The sequence below is a fragment of the Sinohyriopsis cumingii genome, chromosome 1, assembly GCF_028554795.1.
Source record: "Sinohyriopsis cumingii isolate HCF-2022 chromosome 1, ASM2855479v2, whole genome shotgun sequence".
Lineage (NCBI taxonomy): Eukaryota > Metazoa > Mollusca > Bivalvia > Unionida > Unionidae > Sinohyriopsis > Sinohyriopsis cumingii.
This window is the reverse complement of record NC_142961.1, coordinates 23509427-23533697: the sequence shown is the minus strand read 5'-3', so window position 1 is coordinate 23533697 and position 24271 is coordinate 23509427. Positions and strand designations below refer to the sequence as shown.

The following is a 24271-nucleotide window of genomic DNA, read 5'->3' as shown; positions in this document are numbered from 1 at the left end:
GAATCAAATAGAGGAGGTGGAATAAAATAAAAGTTTAATGGCTTACATAAAATCTAGCAACCCCAGTCGTATGTCAGGTGAACTCACTTCAGTTGATCAGTCAAACACACTGTTATAGATACTATTGTGTATGTAACATAAACTACCTTAAATTAACCGACTCGTTCATAACTGTGAACAAAGATAGCAAGGCTACCAAGCAAAACGAATACTTTGTAAAATAAAGAGCTTGGTTTCACAGATACAGACCATTGTGGGCAAGCGAGTTTCAGAGAATTCATGGATTGGTACTTAGAGATATGATAAGAAGTTTCACTGTTTCTTCCAGTGAAATCATAACATCAATATTCTACTAATTGAACAAAGCAAAACAAAATTAAATAAAAATTGAGTTTCAATGTAGGTGATTGTCTCACTAAATAAATGTGGCTATTTTAAAAAAAAAAGGATTCTTGTTTGGTGGTGTATCAATAGTTAGTCTAGTTCCCTGCTACTTTGTCTCCTGACTTGGCAGTATACTATCTTATAACAGTCTTCGAACCAGACTAATCATTAAAACAAAAAGCAGTGACATTATACACATGTTTTTGCATACACGTAATGACTGTTGAAAGCAGATGGAACAATCTGTCACATGTTGGACATTTTGAAAATAAATGTTATTTATACAGAATAATGAACACATTAATTAGAAAAAGCACGTTATTATTAATTATTATTGACGTGATTGTAAAATGAGGAATCATTAATCAGCCCAGTTCCAGAACTCCAACCCCCCACCAACCCCTGGTTTTCTCTATGTAGACTCTAAGCGGATTTTTTCAAGTTTTGTAGGTCCCTTGGTAACTTGCACCCACACTTAAAGTGCGGTCTATGTTTATGGACCCCATTGTCCACAAGCTATTGAGGGAGAGGTGTATTTTGATCTGGTAATGCATTTGAAGAAGAAATTGATTTTAGGAATAAAATGTTTCTTGAATAATATTTATGTGATCTTAATAAGAGCACACTGTCCCAAGATATACCCAGTGTCACCTCAGGAAGAGAGCGCATTTCCACTTCACTAGTTACTGTTCAGTGTCCAAGAAGATATCACTCTTGTCTGATTTCACTTAATACAACCAGCCCAAGTCCAGTGTAATATTATGACATCCATCCATTAAATTTTGCTTGTATAGCCCATGATGTTGTAATGGTCAGATACTTAAGTGAAACTTTGCCTATATATATATATATATATATATATATATATATATATATATATATTGACTTTAACCATGTCTGAAGCATAACTTTTTGAACCACTGAAAATACTTAAATGGATTTTTACCCAAATATGTCAGAACTAGATGGTGTGTCATGTACCAAAGCCATTCCCACTGCCTCAGTTCAAGGTAATAACAAGCAAAAATATAAATCAGTGACCTCTATCCATGTACAGAAATAAATTTTCGACTAATGAAGATATTTGTAATGAAACTTAATCATGTTATACATCTCAATGGTATCTTGCATATTCACAGTCATACACCTTGCTTCAAGGTCAATGTTTCAGCAATTGATATCTGGTAATGTGAGTTAGTGGCCTGTGTCCTTGTCCAGGCTGTTACTTTTCACTCTGTACAGATAACTTTAGTTAGGTCCACATGTGATGATGGGGTAAAAGTCATTAGTAGATCAAGTCATGAGATGGCATAATATGTGCCATTTCCAATACTCATTGTAGCATTTCTGTTCCTGAAACAAGCCAGAAGACATGGTCAGTGTATTTCATAGCAAAGGATTTGTTGCATATTATGATTATGTAAGTCTTATTGAAGAAGTATATTTTACTAGACAACTTTTTATAATATGAGTTGGTGTACTAAAAATATATGATTACAATCCATGACCAGAAAGGAAAAAAATGTTTTTCTACACAGGAAAAAAAGGGAATGTTTGGTTCTGCCAAGTATGTTAAAATGTCCACAAAATTTGAGGGTAAGATATTGTCGTTTGGCGCATTCTAGGCTACCCCCTCCATAAATCAAATTCCAAAACCTCCGCCCTTGGGTGATGAGCAATTTGATGATGAAGATGATACAGATGAGGAGGATGAGGAAGAGGAGGGGGAAGAATTAGATGATGATGTGAGTAAATAAAAATTTTGTCTGGCTGTATGGCAAAGATGGTTGAGGGTACGATCATAGAATTTTGACACTTGTCAAAATTTGGCATTTTTTTTATATAGAAATGTTAGAATTAGATACATCAGTTGAATTGGATCCTTGGTGTCTTAGTTACTATCACAGTCTGAACATGGACACCCATTAACAGGAATAAATACAATGGATTCCATTATTATTCCATTGCTTTTAGAAGAAAATGGAGGACATAATATCTGCCAATTCCATGTTTGGATGGCCATCCATCCATCCATCACACTTTCCATTCAGTTCATAATGTTAAAGCCATTTGAGATTAAGGGATAAAACATAGTATACTTTTACATCATCACTGGGGAGTGTATCTCATCCCACATTGGGGCTCCTATCTTCAAGGTCCAAATCAGCTCTGATATTTGTCTTCTGTCATGGTTCTTTTTTCACTCTAAAACTGTTTGGGCTTGCTTAAGAGATTCAGATTGCTTGCTTATATGTCATCATTAGCAGGTGTACCTTTTCTTTTCCACTCGATAATTTTAGAGACATTTGAGATGAAGGGATGAAGGTTCATATGATTATAAAAGGTGTGTCCAATACAAATTGGGGTCCTATCTTTATGGTCAAAGACACAGGTCAGTCATTTAGTTCCTGCTTTATATCGTAAAAGCTGATGGAGGTGTATGATGACCATGGTACACTCGTGCTTCTCAGTTTCATGGAATCTATGTATCATAGTAAAGATTTTTGCTCCAAGGTCAAGGTCACTGATCAATTTTGTGAAGCCTTTTCTTCACTTTTCCTCAGATTCTCTTTAAGAGAATGCAATGAAACTTGGTCGTTTTTGTGTCTGCCCAATAACTTGACAGCCTTGTCTTAAAGGTCATGGTCATTTTTGTATGTCTGCCCAATAACTTGACAGCCTTGTCTTCAAGGTCATGATTATGGTCAGATTTTATAATGAAGTACTTTTATGACTTCACCATGGTAGATGCAGTGGGCAGAGAATACAAAAATTCACTGAATTTGCTTGTTTGCTTGTTTTCTTTTGTGTTTATTTTGTAGGTTTGTGAAATAAATGGTAACTAAATTTTCTGGTTGTTCCAGGTGTTACTGTTTATTTGAAGCAGAACACCTTTAAGTCTTAGAATTCATAGTAACAGATCACAGCATATTTGAAAATTGGTACACCACTAATGAAAGTGAAATCACAATGTCCATTGGTGTACACACGTATAGTGCACTCTATTTAGGCCCAGTGTCTCAGATTTTTCAGTGAGAGTAAATAGTTAATAATGGCTTTGCACACATTTTGAAGGCTGAGTAAAATGGTACCTGTAAGCAAAAAACTGAATTTATAACCTTGCTATGTACATTTTTGTTGTGCCTTCACTTGAGAGAATTCAAAGATCCAGAATACAGAGAAACTTTCTTGTACATCAGTCTCATATTGTCTCATTATTAAATTACAAATTCAAATTGTTGAGAAATAATTGTTGAGAAATTATACTCATTTTCACCCATTATTCGTTATTGTCGGAACTTTGCAGTCTTTCTTGATATTGTATTGCATCATACTATGCAACAAGTGCACAACATGCTACCAAGTTTATGGTGTTAGGCACATGCAAATACCATTTTAGTCTTGTTTTTGACTTGTTTGATTATGGTTGTGTTTTTCCCAGAATTAAAAAAAATGAAACTAGTTGGTTGAAATAGTGTTTCATTTTCATCATTTAATAAATAAATAATTAAAAAGAGTATCAATTTCAGTTGATAAATATCTGTTGACAGTTTTGGAATTTTAAGTAATCCCGAAGTGCAACAGTGATGATGTCAGAATGTTAAGCCCTAAAGCGCATGGGCCTCAAAAAGAAGCATCTGTTGAGATAAATACTTTGGGTTTATATTAGAATTTGTCCTAGATTAAACAAACGTCAGTAAATGTTTCTGTATTTGAATGGGAAAAATAGAAACATGTTTTTATTTGACATAAGCTGGGTATATTATGCTATGATGTTGTCCATCCAGCTATTGGCCTAAGTGGTTAGATCATCTGACTTGGATGTGGGAGGTCATGGGTTCAAACCCAGCAAAGTCGTACCAAAGACTTTAAAAAATGATAATAGCAGCTGCCTCGCTTGGTGCTCAGCATTAAGAGGTTAGTGTTAGGACTGGTCAGCCTGGTGTCAGGATAATGTGACTGTGTGGGACATCATGCTACGTCTGCGACATGAAGCCCCAGTGGTAGGCATCACTGTAAACTGCCACAATGCAGACATCGTAGCGATATGACTGAAAAATTGTTAAAGCTACGTTAAAATTCCAAATCACACACACACACACACACACATAGACACACGCCATTCAACTATCAGTCTAGGCCATCCCTCTATGACCAGTTTGGTTTCTGTACAATAACTCAGGTTGTCTGCCATCTTCACTTGCCAAGCTTTGCGGATAGCTTGGACTTGGGGTAAGGAGGAACCCCAAAAATTTGGGGCTCTAAAGCTCAAAGGTTTAGGTCACTGTGACTGAAAGGAGAGAAATAGTTTGTGCACAATAACTTGAGTTCTCCACCAGACAGCTGCAAAATACTTGGTAAGGAAAATAACTGGTAAGGATGAACCCCTATTGATTTCAGATTCACAAAATCAAAAGTCATGGCTGCAATGACTGAAAGGTGAAAAATTGTTTCTGCACAATAGTTCAAGGTTTCCACAAGCTACAGTTATCAGTCTTTGTGGATGAGTCTTACTTGTTTTGTGAAAGAACCCATTCATTTTTGGAGTCAATAGGTCAAAGATCTAGGTCAGTGTGAATGAAAGGAGAAAGATGGTTTCTGCACATTGACATCATTTCTGCAGATCTGGACATGTACTTGGTAAGGAAGTAGCTCATTGATTTTTTAGGGTCAAAGGTTAAAGGCCAAGGTTGGTGATTGAAGGAAGAAAAACAGTTTACTAAACTTTGTGGATGGCTTAAACTTAGTAATGAAGAAACCTATCAATATTTTGGCTTCAAAAAGTCAAAGTCGCTGACTGAAAAAAGAAAAAAGTAGTTTCTGTAGGCAAATGTCAAATATCTATATTAAATATGGAGTGGATTTCTATTAAATACAGAGTGGATTTCTAACATATCCTTAACAAGCTCTTGGGGTTTATATCATGCAGTATCACTCAGAGAAAAAACTTTGATATCTTCCCATGCAAATTTAGTAGCCTATAAACACAGCTTGTGGAACATTGAAATAATGCCTATTTGGCATCTTGTCAATCAGAAAAACATCAGAAGATTAAAATATCTACATTATTCACATGTGATTGGTAAAAATACATTTGTCATAGGTGGTACTATAATTGCAGACAGTAGGTTTAGAATAGAACAAAACGGTCTTTAGACAACTGTTTGATAAGAGAGTTGAACTGAAAGTTATAAAATATTGAAAGCAGTTGCAAGCACTGTATTCAGCTGCATTTGGACATGGACATGTCAAAATTACAATGGCTTTTATGCGCATTTATGGAAACAGAATTTCTGCTATTACCAACATTGCATGATATCTGCTTCAACTAATGGGTAAATCAGCATAGTTCTTACTCAACATGTGTTTGTTTTGTTTGCTTAAAAGCATTTTTTGTTAATTCTTTCAAAATACTAACCCAGTTGATTTTCAACCTTGATTACCATCCTTTAACCTTTTGTTAGCTTCCCTGTTGTATCCTAATCCCATATAGAAATCAGCTAGGGCTTTTGTTGCACACTTTTTGAGATACTGTTTTTGAGGGGAGGGGTTGTTTTCTTATCTCAGAATGTTGAGATGCAGGTACAGCTTTCTCTTGTTATAATGCAGTTCTGGATATAGTTACATACCATTGTGGGGCCCTGTAACTAAAATTAGCTTTAAAAATATTGAGCATTTCAACATCCGTTAACTGAAAAATGTGTGTGAAAACCATTGTACTTGAATTGATCTATGTAATATACGACCATATGGGTTGAAAGAAAACACCATGAAGCTTAGTATTATGTTTATTTCCTTTTGAAAACATAATTGTTTGATGCAGTTAAATATACCAAAGGTGAGAAAATATATTTAAGTAACATGTTTTTTGTTTGTTTATTCCCCCTTGAAACACATACACATATTCATAGATTTTTCTTATCATTCTCACTATATTGCAGTCGCTGTTTTTACTGACCTTTTGTTTATCACACAGACATGAGCACTACCTATCCCTTCATATGTGTGTGTGTGTGTGGGGGGGGGGGGGTTATGCAGGGATGGTCCTGGCTTTTAGAAAGCTGTCGCCAAAAAAATCGCCAAGCTCAATATTTTGTTGCCAATTTTCAAAAAGTGTTGCCAAAAAAAGTAGTGTACATTTTTCCAAGTGTTAATTTAGTCTATTAATGTAGCAGGCAATGAAAATTACAAAAGATGGATTAGTTAATACTTTAATTACAACAAGCATTAACAAAATGTTACAAAGTGTTACATGAAGATCCGTCGCGATTTTAGGGCTGCCCACTTGTTGAATGCAGTTTCAAAGTCTAATTTTTCACATCTGTACATGCTGATTCTCATTAAATTCTCGAGAGATGAGATGCAGAGCTTATTTCTGATGTCATTTTTTATGAGGTTCATCTTACTGAATCCACGTTCACAGTCCTCATTGCTGACAGGTGACACCAGTAGTCTCTCAGCAGCCCCACCCCACCCCCCATGGCTAGCTTCATAAAGCTTGTAGTGAATTGCTTCCTAAATCCCAAGAATGATCACTGAATGCTGTATAAATTTTCTCGACAAGAAAAATAGGATCTCCATTCCCACGAATGAAACTTACACGAGTCAACACCTGGCAATATTGGACCGTATATATAAGCATAAATTCACACCCAATTTAGGGATTCTTTCACTCCTGTATTTTAAGAAATAAATAATTATTATTATTTATGAAAAACTGTTCTTTTTTGCTATTTCTTGTTGTGGAGTTTAAGTCTCTGCAGCCGTAAATCAGGACTGATGGCAAAAGGAAAAGATCAATGAGTAAAATGCCGCACTGGCGACAGATGTAATTATGATTTAGATTTTTTCCATTTGCTTTGTATTTATACACAGTAGTCGGTACTTCAGAGCTTATCAGTTTTCTATGAAGGTTCAGCAAAACTATTGTATTGGTATATGTATGAAAAAATCCAGAAGGATTAGCCATACAATTAATTGTATTGTCTATTCGCGTCTTCAGAAGTCGGTCAGTTGTAGGTATAGTGCGGTAGCATGATTGTATCGCAGCATACAGTACTCAGCCCAGATGTCAGCATAAGCAGATTATGATGTAACAATGCACTGTAAAGATGGGGTTGTCAATAAGAACAAAGGATCGTTTGTGTAACAGATTGATTCCAATGCATTGCTTAGTCAAGTTTGTGGCTTCCTTTCATTCTGCCTTTTAATTTATCCAGTCCAAATCATTGATTGTATGTACAAATTAAATAACCAAAAAGTATGTCGCCAAAAAAATCGCCAGATGGGATATTTTTGTCGCCAATAAGGAAAATAAATCGCAATTTGCGACATTGGCGAAGCCCAGGACGATCCCTGGTTATGGGCCCCAACTAACATAACACAATGAGAGGAACTGGTACAGTTTTGTGGCTGTATATAATATGGTCAGTGGTTATGGCCCCAACTACCTCGTTAAAAAGAGAGGAGCTGATACACTTTTCTGGCTGAATATTATGTAGTCAATGGTTACGCGCCCCAACTGCCATGTCAAAGGGGAGATGGTTCACATTTCTGGCTTTATATAATGTAGTCAGTGGCTGCAGGCCCCAACTACCATGTGATAAAGGGGAGATGGTTCACTTTTCTGGCTGTATATAATGTAGTCCATGGTTACAGGCCCCAACTACCTCATCATAACGATGGAAGCTGGTTCACTTTTCTGGCTGTATATAATGTCATCATTGGTTACAGGCCCCAACTACCTCATGAAAAGGGGAGCTGGTTCACCTTTCTGGCTGTATATAATGTCGTCATTGGTTATGGGCCCCGACCAGCTCATCATAAAAAGGGGAGCTGGTTCACCTTTCTATCTGTGGCTTTGATGGCTTGGCCATTGTTGTTTAAAGCAATTGGACACCCAAGGTTGTGTTGACAGGGATGACCATGAGGCCATTTTGCTTTGAATTTGCATGAGAGGCTTACTTAAATTAGCCAGTTTTTTTGCATACACTTTTATTATAGATATGCTTCATACACTACTGCAGATACTCTGGGAAATATATCATCAATAATGAGATTCTCTCATGTAATTTTAGACTTGGCTATTTTCTGGGTCAGTCTGTCCGTGCCCCACACTAAATCTGTTCATTAAATAGGGAAACTTCTTCAGGTGTTTGAAGTTTAGTCAGATTGATGTTCAGCTTAAAATTAATCATGCCATTAGACAGGTTCAGCTTAAAATTAATTATGCCATTAGACAGGTTCAGCTTAAAATTAATTATGCCATTAGACAGGTTCAGCTTAAAATTAATTATGCCATTAGACAGGTTCAGCTTAAAATTAATTATGCCATTAGACAGGTTCAGCTTAAAATTAATCATGCCATTAGACAGGTTCAGCTTAAAATTAATCATGCCATTAGACAGGTTCAGCTTAAAATTAATCATGCCATTAGACAGGTTCAGCAAACTAATCATGCCATTAGACAGGTTCAGCAGTTTTAATCAGCAGATAATTTTCTATGTACCAATGCCCGCATCTTGGCAAATATTTGATCCACAGCTTTTATAGAATTCCATAAATATTCACATCATACCTGTAGAGAATGAATTCATCAAGAGACATTTTTTAGGAAGAACATTGTTTTCTTTCCTTTTTAAAAAGCCTTACATTGGAGGAAATGTGCTTGGACCGACTGAACCTAAGCTCTTACTGGATCCAGTTAAACGAAAGAAGGTACCTCAGTATTCTGCCGCCTTCAGTGCCACAGGGGATAATATGGACCCATAATATGTCTTAAAAAAGTTAGAGCTGGGATAAAGACATTTTGTGAACAAAGAAACATTTTATTAGAATATGCAAAAAACCATCCAGGATACTTTATGTACTCTGCCAGCTCTTTATGTCTGATCCATAGCCACTGGGAATTAATACAGTTATGTTACCCCTATACTGACCATTGGGTGAGAGAAGGGTATCACTATAAAAGGCACTTAGCTCCCATTTCTCTAGCGTGATTTAGCCAGTAATGCATTAAAAGTGCCATAAAACCAATAAAACCAGCAGAAACAGGCATCATGTGTGTGTGTGTGTGTGTGTATATATATATATATATATATATATATATATATATATATATATATATATATATATATATATATATATGTATGTATATGTAGAGAGAGAGAGAGAGAGAGATTTAGTAATATGACCCCAGGGTCAATATCTCTTGGTTGAGCCAGTGAGTACCAGGTTGGGGAGAGGAGGGTCTGTGAGATTTCTCATGCTTATAAACTTGCACAAACATTATTTTACATTGACAATTTTCATTTAATGGCATTCTTTTGAAGGAATTTGCTAGTCATGAGAATTGCACATTTAAATTCACATATAATTTTCAAAACTTATAACATCAGTTTCACTGAAGATATTGCTAAATTATAACTGATTGGAAAATGTCTCTTATTTGGGTAAAGTATTTAATTTTTATGGTGCAGTTTTTGACATTCATCAGATATGGAGGACAAATCTAATCCCCATAAAATCATATACAGGAAATCAGCATGGTATAGTGTAGGTCGACAGTTGATCCTTTTTAGTATGTTTGTATGAATTTAGTCACTTTCTCTCAGAGTGTGCAATATTAGTCCACTGTGGCACTAGCAAAGGCAAGTCAGTTTTGTGTACCTTCGGTTTTTGGGCTTGATGAATTACATCAAGAAATTTGGTTCAAATTTTGTAAGTCCCTTTATATGCATGCTTTTCATTATATTTACTCTTGTTAAAAATAGTGAAGTCACTTTTCTCATATTAATGGTAATGGCATGAGCAATATTTACATACGTGATGGATTTTTTTAAATACATTATTTAAAATTTGTAAATGTCATGGCTGGAAACCATTAGTTGTGTCTCACCTGCACAGCATAGGTGAGACCAATAGAATGCGTGAATTGCTGGAATCATCCATCCTGCGTCAACTTTTATAAATATGCAGTCTAGAGCCAAACCAAAGTCTTGGGGGGGGGGGGAAATGATGTCAAATGAAAATGAGGCAGCCTTTATCTTGCTACACTAGATGACTTTGTTAACACAGACATGGGGAAATTAAAATTAATGATGAAAAATAAAGTATGTCAGTTCATAGCAAAATAAATGAAAGAAAATTTATGCTAGTGAGGAATGTTTTAAGATCCATTTAATTGTTTATCTAATGTCATATATGATATCATGTACATTAGTAATTTCAATGATGTCCTCTTTCTCAAGGAATGGAATCAGAATATATCAGCTCAATGTAAACAGTCTGTAATGGAGAGCAGTTTTCAGTGTATTTTCCCACACATATATCTGCAGTTCCCTATGCAGATGCAGTCAGGACAGGTAGAGACCAGCATTGGTGTGGGATAGGGCTATCCCTTGCAGCTTACATACCTGTCAACTCTCCCGGTAGGAGAAAAAACCTCCTGATTTTTGGATTCATTCCACGCCTACCTCCCAATTTTATATTATCTCCCAATGTTTGCATAGAACTGTCGATTATTACATTTTTCTTCAGTAAATAGAATGTTAAGTTAAAAATAATTCAAGTCAGTTTATGAATGTTTCTAACCTTTCATTACTAAAATCAGAAAATAAACCACAACATTCCCACCAAAGAAACTTACATGAGTGAACACCCTGACATTATTGTGCCTTATATACAATGTTAATTACCATCATTAAATTAAAAGAAGGAATGGAGAAACTTGCCATGCAGCTTATGTGCCATCAAAAAATTATTCAGAATAAATATGTTATTTAGTAAACAGTGTTATATGCATTTTGAGTTAAGAATAAATAAAAGGGATATAAAACGTGGGAAAATAAGTTGCCACATGTACAGTACCTGTGGCTTGAGACTGCATATTTAGGTACCCCTAGTTACAACAAAATAGGGCATCATTTATTTGCCAGTCAATTGCTGGTGTTTACATAACACCCACTGTAGAACATGGTTTCTTTGAATTATATCAGAGGGCCAGTCTGTTTCACAAGATAACTGCAATGATAAGGAATAACTGTTAATTAGTCATGCTGGCTTTCTTACTTGTTTACTTAAGACTAGTTATTTTGCAGTTAGGCCACAGCTGACCAGAATATGAAAAGAGGGCTCATCCTGGGAGAAAATAAGATGTATCTGATGGAGAATTTCACATGTATTGGTCCTGGACGATCAGTCAATATTTAGTGAAAACTATACTTAAAAAATGCCACTGAAAAACTCCCAATTTTAGATCCCTATCTCACTAGTTTTTCATTCAGTCTCCCAGCTTGGCTGTTGAAAAGTTGACAGGTATGAACTTAGGGGCAAGCTTTTCCTTGTTTCTGCCCACAAACTGTTATCCAAAAGGGTGGGATTTCCCCTTTTCCACATCAAAGCATATGGTGGACTATTTTTCACTAATCTCTCCTTTCGAATATGTTGAAAATACAAAAGCTGGCATAGCATAGGTATGGATATAACTTAAAAAGTAGATATGGATTATTGTCCGTCATTATACAGAGCATACAATGTTTCATTTACTTTACTTCAAATAATTTGTATTCATCATGGTGGGTAATACTAATCAAGGCAAAGAAAGATCACAGAGATCAGTTTTATGCTCCATTGACTTCAGACCTGCCAACCCGTACAATTTTTGCTGTGAATCTTGAGGAAATGACCTTTAAAATGTGGGCTTAGGGAATAAAAGCACAAATTATGGAAATACAAGTGTCTGCGGTAAAATCCAGATACTGGCTTGCCTGTGTTTTATTCGGATCTGAGTTTTATATTAGATTTAGTGGAGTTTGTCAGGGAATCGGCTTAACTTTACCATAGTACCTCAGACACTTTAAACTGTTTACCATCACTGCATCAGTCTTCATTCACACTTGTGGACTTTTAGATCCATCTTTTCAAGATTGACAATATCAATATATTATACTTTCTAAACCTTACTGAAAACTGGTCCAACTTAGGGGAAAAAATTGACAAGGTCTTGTTAGGGTTGGCAGGTCTGTGACATTGCTTAATATTTAGAATACATGTATGCTCATACAGTGTATGTGAGACACAACATAATGTGGAATTCTTGTCTTATAATTAAGTTATAGTATTTCTTCAGTCATAAGCTGAGGGTCTGATGCGCCTTGTTTTGGGTTGGCCTATCAGTAGACAATGTATTGTTAATTAAACATTTTCCCATAATTTTCTATTAAGGTGTGGGATTACCAAGTATGGGCTTATCTTTGAAAAGTTATGTTATTACAGTTTATTCAATAACTTTGAATACTTGTTTTAATTATTTGGAAAAGCTTTAAAACTTGCTATCTTGAATTGTAACACAGCATATCGTGGAATGATATTGGTGTTGTGATGACATGCCGTTAGGCATTTTGACTCTATATTGGTATCCAGGCAGTGATGAAGATGTTTTGTTTTTCAAATGATTTCAAATAATTTAATTTCCAGGACAGTTTATTACCTCTCCTCTGACTCTAGACTGTGTACATGAATTTATACAGTAAGCCATGAAAGTTTGCATAGTATCTTTCTTTCACAAATTTGAATTCGAGCATTGATTTACTCCATGTTGCATCTTAAATCCCCAAGTACAATGGGCAATATGTCCAATTATTTTCCAGATTTTGAAAACATACACAATTTCAAAGGGACAAATAAAAATACTAGAAAATACTTGAATGCAGTAATAATTAGTAAAAAGGGAACCTTTTTTGCTTTTTTAGTTTTGCTACCTTAATTTTGTTGTCAGCACTTTACCTTTTTTTGCTTGCACTGCACTGTAATGCTTTCCTTGGATGCTTACATTGACATAATAAATATTTTGTCAAGTGCTCAGTTTTCTTATTTGAGATTTTTGGACCAGAATATCTAAGGAACATCAAATGTGACATATTAATGTTTTTTAGTCATATTTACATAATGTAAAGTCAGGATATGAAGTTCATGGGGGCATGGAATTAGGAAATGGGTTCAGCTGATCCATTAGTCCATCCAGCACTCTTTTGTTTCTCCAGAAATGTTGACACTTGGTAGACATTTAGAATATTAGCCAAGATATCCTTTTTGCTATTCAGATTTCTTCAGTTTCAATATTTTGTTTTATTTATTTGTCCATCAATATCAACATTCTTCGGTTTCATTAGTTTTAATTTTCCATCCATTTGTTTTTCCATGCTTCACTGACACTATCATTTCAACATAATTAAAAACTATTCAGGATATCTTTGTAAAACTTGTTACAGATGTTAGACTAGTGGTCCCAATGTGCCTTTCACTATTCACAGTGGCTGCTTTTTTGAAAAGATGTTGTGACATCACGCATTATATCTGGGTATCCTGCAGATCAACAACCAATATAATTGAGAGTAAAGCACTCTCTGTTACGGATCACTGCCATCTCACCTCTGTCTTTGTGGGTTTGAGTCTCGGATTTGGCCAATGTGGGTATGTGAGAAAGCTTGCCAGTAGCTTCTCGAGGGTCGGTGGTTCTTTCCGGGTATTTTCTGGGTTCTTCCTCTACCATTAATACTGGCCGCCATGTATAGCCTAACAACAACATGATCACAAAGGTATTGAAAGACGAGTCAACAGAGTAACCAGGAAAACATAATTACAGTGACTGTGATTTTGCTACCCTCATCATTAATATCATTGTTACAGTCATCATCATCATCATAATGATGTTGCTGAAGCAAAAAATCATTAATGTCAGGAACTGATCATTTTCTTTTCCAAGGGATCTATGTTTTGGGAGGAAAGATATGACCCTCAGCTATCTTGAAAAAAAGAACTCTTGCTCTGATTTGTAAAAACTCTAAATTCGTCATTTTTTTTCCCGCGAGATAAAGGAAGAAAATATCATCTAAATATTAAATAATCCCTAACTATCGGTATTTGGCCAAAATTGAGTGTGCATGACATATTCCTTTATGGAGGGTAACATTGTATGGAAATTAAATAGAAACATTATAAATATTATGTCATTCTTTTCACCTTCACATTTGTCAGTTCTGTTTGGTGATTTGAAATCTGTTCGTTAGCTTCTTGGTTTAAGGGTTGATGCAAGAGTTTCAGGAGAATCACATTGATTCCTAAAAGGAAGCTGGCATCAGACAATAAGTCTCTGAATTGAACTGTCAAGTGGCCACATAGCTTCATTGCCAATTTTCTTTGGATTTTTCATTGCCAAATTTTCTTTGGAATAATCGTTGACAAATTTCATTAATCCCCTTTCTCAAAATGTCCATTGCAGATGACAACATTATGCAACTCATTCATCGACATGAAATCTGCATGTGTAGATACAATCTTCCTTTTTAGTGGCAATATTCTACGCCTCATCAGAGATGTGCTGGATATACTCTTATTGCACATTATTGATGCACCATTATGACTATTGAAATGGATCAGTGCAGCTTCTCTAGTGAGACTGACCAGATTGTACCTCTGGTGGAAACCTGGATGTAAACATCTAATGTCAAAGGCATCTTTTCCATACACAGCCATTCTTCAGTTTAATTTTTTTTATAAATATTTTGTTCCAACCATATACCCAGCCTTTATCTACACTTTCACATTTATGCGGCAAAACTCCAAAACCAATTAAGATGTCTCATAAATTTGCTATAAATACTAGATAGGTGGTGTAAATGTGCTTTTTGCTATTCACAATTATTTTTAATATTTTTAACATTGTCACCTGTTTGTTCATTATCCTATATGTAATTTCTCAGGTTCATTTTTGGAGGAACTGCAAAACTGTTCAAAATATATGTGAAACTTGGTACATATATTTTTTATGTTGTTTTCATTTCTTTATTCATCCATCCATCCATTTATCATTCATCCTTTTATTTCTGTATCATAATCCAAAACTGGTTACAGGTATCTGTTAAACTTTGTACACATATCAGACTATTTGCAGCTCTTAAATTTTCTAATTATTATGACTGTCAGTCCATCCAGCATTAAAATTCTTGTTTCCAGAGCCAGTCTCAGGATGCCTATCCCTTCCTTGTATATTTTGTAATTATTAATGTCTATGAAATATTTAGCAAATGGTTCTTTCATCAAACACGTTTGGGAGGGGTTCAAGATTACTTCATCATGTTCAAGCTGTGGAAGGTGGTTTTGCAGTTAGGGCAGACTCATAAACAGTTATATATGGTTTCAGTTGTTGATGTTATTTTATGATTTCAACATTGTACTATCTAATTACAAGTTATCAGTATATTCCATTTGTTCCTAAAGAATCACATCTTTATTTAATAATTTTTGTAAGAAATGCAGGTTAAATTTTTATCTTAATATTTTGTCAGGTGGAGGAAAAGAAGGAGGATAATAAAGATGACGAAAAAATGCCCGAGTACGATGAGGAAACGAAAGCACTCATTGCAGGTATAGTATTTACCATTGTTTATGCCTCTTCTAAATGCAAACAGTTTGTAAACAGACCTACCATTGCATAATGCACCAGCAGGATCAAGGTATGTGCTATTCCCCACAAAACATTGGTAGCACAAGCATCCAATGCAAATCTGCAACGGCAGATCTTGGTATACATTTCTGTCAGTTCATGTTTGTGTGTTATACATTATGCAGAAGCCGTAGGAGTAATGTAACAGAGTTTCCATTATTGTCGTTATTAGGGCCTTGCATCGAGATGCAGAAACCCTATAATAATTACCTTTTCCATCCATTCATCTATATGTCTGTCTGTCCATTCCCACTTATTGTAACCACAAAAGCTCTGTGAACCTTGCTTATAAGTGCATGCCATTTGGTAGGTGCATTACATATTTAACTATGCCTTTTAAAAATATAGTTCTTTTCAGATCCTGTTTTGAAGGAGTTATTGCCTTTTTCCATTAATTTAAAATTTTCACCACAGCTGATCCTTGTAACCTGAATAGTTCAGGAACCATTCAACATTCTGATCCTGTTGGTGTGTACATTGTCACTTACACCTGCATGTACCTTTCATGGGTTTTGTCTTGTCAGGTCCAAATTGTCATAGAGTTGTGACCCTTGACTATTACATTCCTGTCTTCACATGAGACATTAATTGTAACTGGCATAGCTCAAGAACCATTCAGCATATTCAGATGTAATTTGGTTTGAATATTTTCTCTTTGACTTAAGTGTGTCTTGTATTGATTTTGTCTTGTCAACTCTATTTTTGATAAAGTTATGACCCATCCAAATGGCTTAGTTAAAATGAATACTTACATTAGTACAGGAATTTAGTATTCAGCGTGGTAATGAATTTTCAGCTTTACTGGTCATTGACCAAAAGCACTTATAGGATGGCTTCGCCATTCATGCTAGAATCATTGAAACGATCATTGTATGCATCTTGAGTAATACCCACTATTACAACAACAGGTCATTGTGACCTACATTTTGCATTTTACTGGTTTAGTAAGTTTTTGCACAAAGCTCATGAACACAAGAGTTTTTTTTGTACCTCATGTATAATAATGGTAAATCTAGAATCATGAAACTTTGTGAGGGGATGCATCTGTTTGAGTAATGCACTCTCATCACTCTCATATCAAAGCTGGTCATTGTGACTCATTTCATGCATCATTGACATTGATAAAAATTATTTTACTGTTTAATCTTGAATCATTTAACTAGATGATTATAGACAGCTTTCTTACAATAGTCCCTGTGACCGATATTTCACATTTTACTGGCTTAGGTTACTCATGAGCACATAGGTGTTTGACATGCTATATACATACTATCTGATCTTGAATCCTTAGACTTTGTGAGAAATTATAAAATAAACAACACCAACACGTAGAATGTGGACCTGTAGACTTTGTGAGGGGATGCATCTTGTTGAGTGCTGCTCATTTCAGTAGAATGTCATTATGGCTCACATTTGGCTTACATGTTTGATCTTCATTTCTTGGTCTCCGTTTATGCTAGAATAATGAAACTGATGATGATACACACCTCTGTTACTACTACACTCTTACAGCCAAAGAAGGTGATTGTGACAAGAATTTCAGCTTTTACTGGTTACGTATTTGTATTTGGCTCATGACCTCAGAGGTTTTTAGCATACTATATGCCTACCATCCCATCAGGAATCTTGAAACTTAAATGTTTTTTAATTGTTTTGTGCCTTGTGCCTTTTGTGTGTGTGTGTGTGTGTGTGTGTGTGTAACAGTAAGTCACCACAATACTGGCTGCATAGTGTCAGAGAAGGTTGAAATTTTAATTTAAAATGATTAAAAATTACAATAAGAATTAAAAAAGTCACAGAAAAGTCAAAAAGTGGCAAACATTTGTTGTCAAGATCACATTATCATGAACTTGTTTTCTGCATTGTAATTAATGTTTGCAATGACTACTGGAGACTACACTTGAAGTTAGTTTCAGTGAGCTTTGTATATGATGATTACACTTTGGTTTAATTGTGTGAACTTGAATTTATGGCAGAAACTTAGCATAACTGAAAAACACTTCAGGTAGACAAATAAAATTTGGCTTCATTTCATTATGAATATGTAGTTGATCTGGTTTGATTTTCATGCAGTTATTGTAAGATTTGAATTTCTTTGGGGTTTTTTGGTGTCTTGGACACATGGGTGTGCTGTTTGCAGTCAGTGTTGCATGAATGTGTACAAATACAAAATCCAGTTTAAATTAAGTTAAAATTGATAAAATCATGATCTCAAAGATGTTGCCATACACAGGCATGAACCATATTTCTTGCAACACCATAATAATTGGGACACCAAAAATATTTTAAAAAATAATTCATAATTTAAAACAATTTTTTTATTTATTGGATAAGGTAAATTATATGTTGGATAATTATTAAAAGAAAATGAGGAGAAGATTACAGATGATTGATCTTGGTAACAAATGATCAAAAAATAGCAGAAAGAGATCTGTCTTAAAAATCTAGTTATCTCCCCCCAAAAAATTATTTTGTTCAAAATACATTTCTTGAGGTAGAAAAGAAAACAAGTTGGCAACATTTTTCTTGTGAAAAGTAATTGCATACTTATATCTTCTGACATCTTCAGTTTGGCATGACAATGTACCAACAAAGCTGCATGGTCTAGAAAATGCTGTGGACTTGGGACAGACTTGACAGTGTTTAACTGTACCAAAATTCACAAAAACCTGTGACATTTTCTGGCTTTTAACGTTATTTGTATCTAATTCATAAAGATGTGTGATAGCTTGTTGAAAAGCAAAACTTCTCCACATTAAAATGGCTCACAGATCACTGCAAAGTATCACTGTAACTGAAAACCATAAAGAATGTTGGCTGTGAAACTGCAACTATTAGTTAAAAATCTTTACTTTTGTGTTCCATATTTATCTAAGGGGCCATGTATTAAAAGGGTTTGAAGCTGAACATAATATTGTCATGGTTTGGACACATTTTAGTACATCAAGCTTGTGTTGGGTGCCTGTGGTTTTTGAGTAGTAGTTATATAGTGTTGTGGATAAGTGTCCTATGTTGAGAAAAGTGTAGTGTAGTGGATAAGTGTCAAATGTTGAGCAAAGTGTAGTGTGGTGAATATGTGTCCTATGCTGAGTAAAGTGTATTGGATTAGCATCCTGTGTCAAGTACACTGTATTTAAGTGTAGTGGATAAGTGTCTTGTGTTGAGTAAAGTGATGGCAATATGTTTGATAACGCTGTTGCACTCACTGGACCCCAGCCATCATGTTATATTAGGGTTTCACTGTATATACATATATATGTGCTATTACAGAGCATTAAAAACATAAAACAACAAAAAAGAATCTTTTGTATGATATCAGAGGATCGGTACTAGAATGCCTTCTCTTTTTTCTTCCAGCTGCTGATGAGGCCAGGATCAAGTTTAATGATGCCGAATCAAAGCTCAGAGATACTGACCGGAAAATAAGGTGTGTATCATTTTAGGGCATAGTAAAAATTGAGCTATTGTCAAACTTACAAGAAAATTAAAAAAATTGCATTAAAGAAGGAGCAGATAAAGAAAGCTTTATGTCTGGCAATCAAGAAAAAAGTAGTTATATATGTTCATGAATCAAGCTTTGTTTATTTATTTTAGACACTGCCCATGAATCTCCAATACTTCCGCAGTTAGCAGGATAAACTAGACTCATTCTTTGTGTTTAGAAAGGAGAATATCTGAATTTTCCTGAATTTTTAATCGTCCAGATACACTGAGTTTTGGACCATTTCTTGCATCTTTTAATGTGTGTGTGTGTGCTCGCATGCATGTGTGTGTGTGTGTGTGTTCATTGTTAACATGTTTTAAAATTTTCTGGTTCAACATTCATGGTTAACAATGCAAATCTTATTCTTTTTCACCTATTTAACTTCACAACTGTAAAATGGGATAATTTCAAATGCTTATCTGACAAAACAAGAACAGGAAAGCAAATCTTCATATCATGAGAGTCGGACTGCCTCTGACATTATTCTTAATTGCTCCCTAATTCTGCCATCAAATTCTTTGACCCAAAAGAGAAGAGTTTGGTATACACTGCCACACCCATATGATTCAATCTATATTACTGTCAAGAATCAAACATTTGCACTTTAAATTGGTGGCATTTAAATAACAATAAATACCGTATCAGCTTTGTTTCAAATAAAATTAATGACGCAGAGAACAATAGAAATGTTATCATCAGTCAGGCAAAGGAAAGCACCCATCTGAGCAAAATAAGTTTGATAAAATAAATTGCCTCTGATTAAGTATTTAATGATTAATAATATCATTGGAATGCAGATTGACTGTAGGTGGGAAACTGTAAGAAATTAAGAATGCAGTTTGATGAGAATGCAAATGAAAAAAGTAGACAGATAAACAAAAATGGAATGAAACACAAATGTGTTTTGTGAACAAATTTGAAAATTGCTTATTTTCAAACTGCTTCTAAATTCGCACATTTGAAAGCCCTTTTGCAAGGTAATCTAGAATAGTAAGGACAATGACAATTTCTCACCTCTTACAAGCCATGACATTCTTGTCATTGCAAACATAGAAACAACCACCATTGTCACTGGTGGTTGTACCTGTACAAATCTTGAAAGGAAATATTGGATGGAAGCGATATCACAAAATCTAAAAGAATTTCTGAGGCCATCATTGAAAAATGATGAGATGATATATGAAATGACAATATTGAAGGAATGCAAACATAATGCAAGCAAATAAAAATTATTATTTAATTGTAGTTTATACCCAACATTATGATCTTAGTTGTACTGACTTTAGCGTACTAATAACTGTTTTTTATCAGTACAGGGCTGTGTGTTAAGAGCTGGGTTTTTTTGTTGTTGCTTTTTTATTTGTATTTTATTTAAGGTAATTGATGAGATTATAGCAGGCTGTTGTAATAATATGAAGTTATAAGTATATAATTATAAGCAAAACCATTGTACATGTTCATTGAAAATGGGTAGGTCGACAATGACTGGTGCAAAAGCCTATTGTTATCCCCTTAACTTACTGTCTGTGGGGCTAGCTGTAAGATGATGTTCACTAGACATGATCAGAACCCCTTGAATTGGTAAATATTGGCATTAGTAACAAACATGGCCAGCATAAATCATTAAGGTCATCACAAGAGATCTGACCTCATATCATCACTCACAATTTCCGATTTGATATTCAGAATTAAAAAAAGTATGAGGAATTCATTTCACCTTTAGAGGAGGAAAAATCTAATTTGCTTAAGTTCTTCCAGAACGCCTTGAAAACTAAAAAATCACCTCACATAACAGATTCTGGTGTGATGGTGAAAACGAAGTACCTAACTCAGAGCTAGGAAGTTAACTGGTGGATGTTTTCTTCTTGGTGAATAATGGAGCCTCTGGTAACAACTTAACCTTGTTGATCACATTTTGTCAATTTTAAAACAATTTAGAGTTTTATATTGTCTTTGTTTCAGTGATCTAAAAAGTTACATGGAAATTGACTTTGGCCCAGATGAAGAGTTCAGCCAATTGATGGGGCACTGTTTTGAGTATACAGACAGGGAGTACACATACAAGTTATGTCCCTTTGACAGGGCCACACAGAAACCCAAAACTGGAGGATCAGAGACCACTTTAGGGTAAGACATAACATTTCTGCTGCTTTTTTTCTTTTCAAGCATATATAGATATTTTCAAAATGAATTGATATACTGCTTTTTAAAGTGCATTTGTACCAACAATTTCTCCTGCAAACACATTATCTGATCATACTGCTTTGCTTCCTTTGAATTGAGCCCTCCTGGAAAAATGGGGAGGGGGACATCTTTCTTTATATATCTGGTTTAAACCAGATTTTCACTTGTCAGTTAATTCTTCAAATTAATCATCCATTTTTCTTTTTCAGTGGTTCAGTAAGTAAAAATGTTTGTTGTGTATTTTTTCTAATCTAGTGAATATTTTGATATTTTGTAAAATTGTCACATTTCATTATTGTTACATTTGTCATAGAATAGCAACATGTATTTTTACTGGTGCTGTCTTTGGCATTTACTTTAATTATAACTCATTTTATAACGCTTTCTCCTGCAAAGACATTACCAGATCACATTACATTGGAAGAATAGGTAAGAGAAGAAAAGTAGTATACTAAAAAGTTTGCTTTGAATAGTGAACTCCATGAAAAATTTGCTTTCTTTTTCAATCATTTGGCTGTCATTCTAACAAGCTAAGTGCAGCAGTTTTCAGTAAATGCCTATTTCATCTGTAATAAACTGAGTTTAGAGGAACATAACACTAGTGATATCAGTCCTTGAGGGTGTGGTACTTATTATTGAATATGGGATCAGAATTTTTCATGGAGTTCACTATTCAAATCTGTCATCATTGTTTAGCCTTTTTCTATTTGATGCACATTGGTTGAAGATACAACAGAGGTTTATTCTTTATGCATTATGTCTCAAAGTTCTCTTCAAGAAAACAACATGGATGATGCAATAAAATTAATTTTCCTTATCATGACTATATGGAACTGTAATGTTACCAGTCAAAAGATGAGTGGAGACATTGAACTTGAAGAATTCCACTTCTTCAGAAGTTACTTTATGATGTACTCTTAAAAAAAAGTCACCATAATAAATAAAAATGATGTAGATGTAATTTTTAAAATGGACACTACAGTTGCAATCTTAAATGTCTTGTTAGTATTTCTCCTTCTAAACAGGTAATTTCATTTTGATGGAGTTTCAACTAAACACAAATTGCAAGATGAAGTTGGTCCTGAAATGAAAATGGTGCAGATCTGACTACCAATAAGGTGGACTGTTGTAAACAAGTTTGAAAACCAGTCCTTCTTAACCCTAGGGTAAAGTTGAAGATCACTTCTTACATTCAGTTTATGAACATGGCAATTTGCACATCTACCAGCAGATTATGACCAGTCTTTGTAGTTAGTTGCATTTCAGAACTTTGGCACTGATTTGTTAGGTCAAAGGACTTGCATTAGCTTCATATATGGCTCATGACTAAGTATGGATGAATTTTTATTAAACCATCAGAAACCATTTTCATTTAGAACCATCTAGACATCATAAAAAGTTTTTTAGTGAAAACCCCATGTTGATATGTCTGTCGTTTCAGAAGACGCAGCAATAAGATTTTAATGATGCCTGCTGTGGCAGCCGTATTGGATGTCATATCAGCACCATTTTTATTCTGGACCAACTAGAGATCATAATAATTTGTTTTCAAGTGTTTTTGTCTCTTGGCTATTAATTAATGGTCCTCTTGTTTACACTTTCTTTTAGTCGTTGGGGTGAATGGAATGGTCCAGCAGAAGATAAATATTACTCACAGATATATACCAAAGGTCAAGGTTGTTGGAATGGACCAGATAGATCCACTAAGGTAAGTTGAAATCATGCACAAGCATACATACATAAATATAAATTAGTGAGTGGGGTGGGAGTCTAATATGTATTATTTTTTCCAGAAACTAGGCTCTGGCTCAGATGAGGACATTTTTGTAAATTTAAATTCAGATTTGCACCAATCTTTGCTGGATGGGGTGGGGGGTGAGTGGGAAAAGATAATTTGTGAACAATGTTTTGGGACTATTTTGCTACAGAAAAAAAGTTCTCTATCAATTTGACATATCTTAGATTCATATTTACAGTGGGGCCACTGGTCCACCCCATTAAACCTTCAAGTAAGGCTCTTGGAATCACTTTTACATACCTTTTAAGGTAGCACATTTTGTTAAGCTGACTTTATTCAGAAGTGACACATTGTAGTCATTTTTCCAACATTGGCAGAATCAAAAGTTTATTTGAAGCTGATTCATTCTGTAATATACTTGCTAGCCCCTCTGATCTAAGGGTCGGTGTCACTGTAATATAAAATTTCATTATAGTTTTGTCTAAAAGATGTTTCATTTCCTTATATTTCTAAAACTCCTTCATGATTTTGTTATAATTGGTGTGAATCATTCTGAAGCTGAGGCAGTTTTATTTTGCAACATGTTTGTTAATCACATTAACCTTCCACATATTTTGCCAAGTATGATGAACATGCTGACTTATATTTGAAGTCAGTATATGGGATCTTAATTTAGAAACAGGTGACTGCTGGCTGCCTTGGCTGCTTTATTTGAGCTTTAAATAACCATATATCAATGTGCCTAGGCAGCCAACAGCACAGAATATTTTTCCCAGATTGTATGAACACATCTTTTTTCTGTATTATCTGGGACATTGACGGGTTGTCAGTTTTTTGTTTTTTGCAAGGCTTTTAGTGTGGAAAAGGAATCCAGAAAATGATGAAATTTGTTTTTTTTTTGTTTCAGTGTAGTTCAGAGCTTTTAGTGTGGTTGTAATTTGTGCCGTAAAGTTTGAGGTTTTATTGGTCAATAAGC

The 24271-nt window shown here is 34.8% G+C and overlaps 1 protein-coding gene across 4 annotated transcripts in view; it reads left to right on the top strand.

Annotated features, from left to right (window-relative positions):
• The window catches only part of LOC149806552 (glucosidase 2 subunit beta-like), a 71686-nt gene that overhangs the window by 44086 nt on the left and 3329 nt on the right, over positions 1 to 24271 (top strand). For 2 of the 4 annotated variants that reach the window (XM_089954384.1, XM_089954379.1), the window contains exons 11-15: positions 2010 to 2129; positions 15732 to 15810; positions 19247 to 19316; positions 21336 to 21500; positions 23166 to 23265. In XM_089954384.1, the coding sequence (XP_089810510.1) occupies positions 2010 to 2129; positions 15732 to 15810; positions 19247 to 19316; positions 21336 to 21500; positions 23166 to 23265 (534 nt within the window). Of the gene's footprint in view, positions 1 to 2009; positions 2130 to 9030; positions 9103 to 15731; positions 15811 to 19246; positions 19317 to 21335; positions 21501 to 23165; positions 23266 to 24271 lie in introns of all 4 variants that reach the window. The other 2 variants (XM_089954390.1, XM_089954398.1) reach the window with 2 other exon arrangements.